General features: G+C 43.6%; 1 protein-coding gene across 1 annotated transcript; it reads left to right on the forward strand.

The window, feature by feature from the left end:
• Positions 1-417: 417 nt before the first annotated feature.
• LOC100433834 (late cornified envelope protein 3D) lies at positions 418-1,551 on the forward strand. Its single transcript, XM_002810197.2, has 2 exons — positions 418-465; positions 975-1,551. Exon 2 carries the CDS (start codon positions 996-998, stop codon positions 1,272-1,274), a length of 279 nt encoding a protein of 92 aa, XP_002810243.1. The 5' UTR covers positions 418-465; positions 975-995; the 3' UTR covers positions 1,275-1,551.
• Positions 1,552-5,171: the final 3,620 nt, after the last annotated feature.

Here is a 5,171-nt window from a genome sequence, read left to right on the forward strand (position 1 = left end):
ATTTTTATATCTAGCATTAGGTATGATTTCTTTTATATATGGATGTCCAATTATTTCAGCTCTATTTGTTGAAATGACTATTATTTCTCCAGTCATGACTCAAAAAAGAATTATGTCATACTAATTCCCAGGAAATTGTAAGGGACAGACTCTGCTCCACAGCATGTGAGTTGAAACAAGGAAGAAGGGAGGAAGAAAGGAAGCAGTGGTAGCCTCCCAGGTGAGAGGTATGTGGACAGTGATCCTGCTTCCAGGTTCAATGTCATTGGTTGGATATTATGAAAGTACCCAAGCTACAAACCTAGTCTTGGGCGTGTGCCTGGTTGTCACCTCCCCTGGTTGTGAAAGCAGCAGCATGCCCAGGCTGTGCATCACACACCGTGCACAAGATAAAAGCACTCCTGCCCTGGGCTCCTCATCCACAGTCTCCTCAGAAACAGCCTTCTCCTGCCTCCTCTGCACCTGGTGAGTGGCAGGGGATGGGACTCAACTTGGGATGTTGGAACAGAAAACTAAGATCACAGCAGAAGAGAGGGAAATGGAGAGATCTGAAACAAAAGCCCAGAGAGAGGATGGCAGAGAGGGTACCAATGCGGGAAGTGGGGCCAGGAGGGAGACCCTGAAGGAACTGACAGCAATTCCATGACCTGCAAAGGCCACAGAAGCTTATGATTCCTTCCCATCCTCTTTCTACTCAGGCTGGCACATGTTTCCTATGATCTCCATTCTCCAGAATGCCTTTTGTCAAAAGGGTACATTCTTAGAAGCTCTTTGGAAAAACAGAAACATGGATGCCCACTTAGACTGACAGCAATCTGTCCCTGGTGGAGAACAAAGTGAGAGGCATCTGGCATGTCCCACCAACTCCACATCAGCTTCCCTCACCCTCCTGCAGCTCTTGCCTCAGGAGGCAGCTGGTCTTAGAGACATTGGACTGTAGATTTTGAACTAACAAATGGCTTTGTTTTGTCCAGGACAACTCAACTCCTGCCAAGATGTCCTGCCAGCAGAACCAGCAGCAGTGCCAACCCCCACCCAAGTGCCCCTCACCCAAGTGTCCCCCAAAGAGCCCAGCACAGTGTCTGCCCCCAGCTTCCTCTGGCTGTGCCCCAAGCTCTGGGGGCTGTGGCCCCAGCTCCGAGGGCGGCTGCTTCCTGAGTCACCACAGGCACCACCACCGATGCCGGCGCCAGAGGTCAAACTCCTGTGACAGGGGCAGTGGTCAGCAAGGCAGGGGCTCTGGCTGCGGCCATGGCTCTGGAGGCTGCTGCTGACCTGGATCCTGATGTTGAGACAAGTGATTTTGGAGAAAACAAGAATCCCAAGGGCCCAGGAAAACCCCATCTTGATGCATGAGTTCCCAGATACCCTCTTCTGGCTTTCACAGGCTGAGCTGGGGGTTTTCCTGTGGAAGGTCTGAGCTCTCCCCAGAAGGAACTTCCTGTCTGATGTCCAGGATGTCACATGTTCCCTTACCCCTGTACCTGTGAAGGATTGGCAGTGCTTGTGCCTGACCTCATCAAAAAATAAAGCTCCTTGTCCTCATTACCACCGGTGTCTCCCTTGGCATTTCACTCTGTCTCTCCCTAGGTGGGGCTGGAAGTGTGCCCTCCTGTCTGCCCCTGACATCCAGCACCACCACAGGGAAGATGCAGAATTCTAGCTCTAGGTCTGCAAAATTCAGGAATCTGTTGAGTCTTTTTCTGCTGGAATTGTGAGGCAGTGGGGGACAGGATGTGATGAGAGGGATTGTAGTGAGGCCTCTAACTGTCAGAAAAGAATGACTGAAATGTGAGTGTTCCTCTCATAATGGACTCCCCAGTCATAGGAGGAGCTACTAGATGTTTCTGACGTCCCTATTACAAAACAGTGAAGATGTAGCAGGCAATTATCAAAAAAATAGGCAGAATTAGCATTTCTTCTAAAGGGGTAAATTTGACTCTCCAAGGGACATTTTTTGTTGTCAAAACTTAGAGGTAGAAAGAGAATTTCTGGCATCTAGCGGGTAGAGGCCAGGGATGCAGCTAAGCCTCCTACTAAGCATAGGACAGCCCCACGGTGGAGAACTATCTGCCCCAAAAAGTCCAATAATTGCAAGGCTGAAAACCTTTAGACTAAAATTAAAAGACGGGTAAAGAAAAAAATGGCCTCGGCTGTCTGTAATCCCAGTACTTTGGGAGGCCGAGGCAGGTGGATTACCTGAGGTCAGGAGTTTGAGACTGCCTGACCAACATGATGAAACCACATGTTATATGATTAGTCTCTACTAAAAATACAAAAAAAAAAAAATAGCTCGGCATAGTGGCAGATGCCTGTAATCCCAGCTACTCAGGAGGCTGAGGCAGGAGAATTGCTTGAACCTGGGAGGCAGAGGTTGCAGTAAGCCTGTTGTGCCACTGCACTCCAGCCTGGGCAACAAGAGTGAAACTCCATCTCAAAAAAAAAAAAAAAAGAAAGAAAGAACGAAAAGAAAAGAAAAAAGAAAAAGCTGGTCTCAGGAAAAACAGATAACTCCATATACACAATTAAATTCTCAGAGAGAGAAGGTGGAGGGAGTAGAATTAATTAAAGCTTAAGAAGTCCTGGGTCAGGGGAGAAATGGAGCTGAGAGCTTAGGGAATGTAGTAATGTGGAGGGTGTGGACCGAGACCATTAAGATAAAGGAAGAGAGAAAATGAGAAGTATTGCTAGGCTTATAAATTAGAATAATTGTAAGATCAAAAACTTATTTGCTTATTAGGTGCTAGAAAACCCTAAGTGACTACTATGAACTCAATTTTCTAACTCGATAAGCCAGGTGCTCTTAATAACCATATTTTACAAACAGGGAAATTGTGGGTCCAACAGTTCTGCACAGGACCCAGGCCACACAGCCAGTAAGTCCATGATCCTGGCTGATGCCACTTGTCCCTCCCTGGAGACTTTTCAAGAGATCTTTAGAAACAATTAGTATTTTCTACTTTACATTTATTTTGTCCTGTTTAACTCCGTGTTTTGTTTTTATTTTTGTTTGATTTTTTTAAATCTGCAGAACTAAGAGCCCAACTATGTGACTCATAACTTCAATAAAACTTTTTAAAAATTTTTCTCTGTCATGTTTTGGATGTGTGATACTTAACCGCCCTGTAGGTTGAATTACCTCCTTAGAGATGAGTCTCACTCTGTCTGCCAGATTGTTGAAATACTAGCGTAGAGAAACAGTTCATCAAAGCCATTCATATAGTTCTTAGAATAAGCCAAAGGAACCCCATAGGACATGAATTAAATTACAAATTGAAAATGTGGGAGAACTCTGTGTGGAGCTGGGTACAACAAGCAAAAATAAATAAATATAGATTGCACATTAGGAGTTTATTGAATCAAAAATATTCTTCTGAAAATGTCAAACTGCCTATCTATTTTTACTGCAAAGTCTAAGAACTCAGGAATTCTAAAATCTCTGGAATTTAGTAAAGAAAAGGGCTCTCAAGGAGTCTGATGTGAAAAATGCTTTAACCAGTTCTGATTACTCTCCAGCTCAGCACAGTTGCTGAAGGTAGGAACCACAGCTGTCCTGTTTGATTCATCACCACAAGCTGCTTGTTACTCAAAACTGGAGACATCCTTGGGTAGCACTCCACCATGGGACAGAAACAGTGTCAAGTTATAATTCAAATATGTCTCAAAAATATTGAGAATGCATAAGGTTGGCTGGGAGGTTGGAGTTGCTACCCTGTGTGTGAGGCCTTGCCACATGGACTGCACACCAAGGAACCCACAGATCTAGCCAGAACCACTCCACTAGTCCAGAAACTGAGGATCACTGTTTAGAGCAGGACTAGAATTCATGAGACAAATTCCTAACTGCATATCACCTGCAAGAGAAAAGATCCAGCCTTTGAAGAAATAAAGCCTGCCATCTGTCAAAGTCTATGGAAAGAGGACTGGAGGCTCCAAGCACCTATCAAGGTCAAGCTCTTGATGTCAAATTGTCTGCCAATTCTTACACACACTGTGAGTCCACTCAGGAGGGAGAAGAAATAGGAGTTGGACCAACTTACGAAGTTTGAACCTGCAATACCAAGACAGTCAAAGACAGATGTTATGCAGTTCATGTCGCTGCTCCTAAAAGTGGACACCAACAGGTCACTAATAAAGACCACCTCAACCCAGCCTAGGATTCAATAATTAATAATTAATCATTCATTATTTAAAAACTATTTATTAAACATCTACTATATACAGACACCACTATAGATACTGGAGATACATTAGAGAAAATGAAAAAATAAGATGTTCTCAGGGAACTTCCAATCTAGTGGGTCCATTCAAGACAGTCCTCTGATTTGCTTGTAAAACAGCAAAGTAAGGTATCAACACCCCTCTATCCAGTTGGTTTCCCATATCTTTGGGTTGAGGAGGCAGCAGTGTAGCTTTGATAAACACAATGAAAGACACTAGCCTGAGAACAACATTGATGATTAAATATACTGGCTTTGCTACTGCAAAAAACTCATGTAGTAACACCTTACTTTTATATCACAGGCAGTAATCAAGTAAGAATAAGGGATGAGTTGCTAGTGGTGATGGGATGAATATTAGTGCACAAGAAAGCCTTGTTCTCAGACCCTTGCCAGTGGAAAAAATAATGTTTGCACCAGTAGTATGAAGGTACTCTCATTTTCCTCCTGTTAGACCTTATCTCAAAGTGGGTAGCCACGACTATAGGCTTTCCTGTAGTAGGATAAACAGACACATTTACTGTACTAATAATGTTTTCTCAAAAGCTGTGCATTTTTATTTAACTTTTATTTGAAGTTCAGGGTTACATGTGCAGGTTTATTATACAGATAAATTTGTGTCATGGGGATTTGTTGTACAGATTATTTTATCACCCAGGTATTAAGCCCATTAAGACCAGGGAAAATGACCCATTAGTCATTTTCCCTTGTGCTCTCACTCCTTCTATTCCCCGCCCTCTGGTACGTCCCTGTGTCTGTTGTCCTCTCTATGTGTCCATGTGTTCTCATTATTTACCTCCCACTTACAAATGACAACATGCAGTATTTGGTTTTCTTTTCTCATCTTACTTTGCTAAAGATAATGGCCTCCAGCTCCATCTATGTTCCTGCAAAGGACATGATCTCACTCTTTTTTATGGCTGCATAGTATTCTATGGTGTATATGTATCA

This window comes from Pongo abelii, chromosome 1 (assembly GCF_028885655.2).
Source record: "Pongo abelii isolate AG06213 chromosome 1, NHGRI_mPonAbe1-v2.0_pri, whole genome shotgun sequence".
Taxonomy (NCBI): Eukaryota; Metazoa; Chordata; class Mammalia; order Primates; family Hominidae; genus Pongo; species Pongo abelii.

What these genes read in the sequence shown, in the direction of transcription:
- LOC100433834 (XM_002810197.2), top strand. Translation starts at nt 996, where the DNA reads ATGTCCTGCCAGCAGAACCAGCAGCAGTGCCAACCCCCACCCAAGTGC.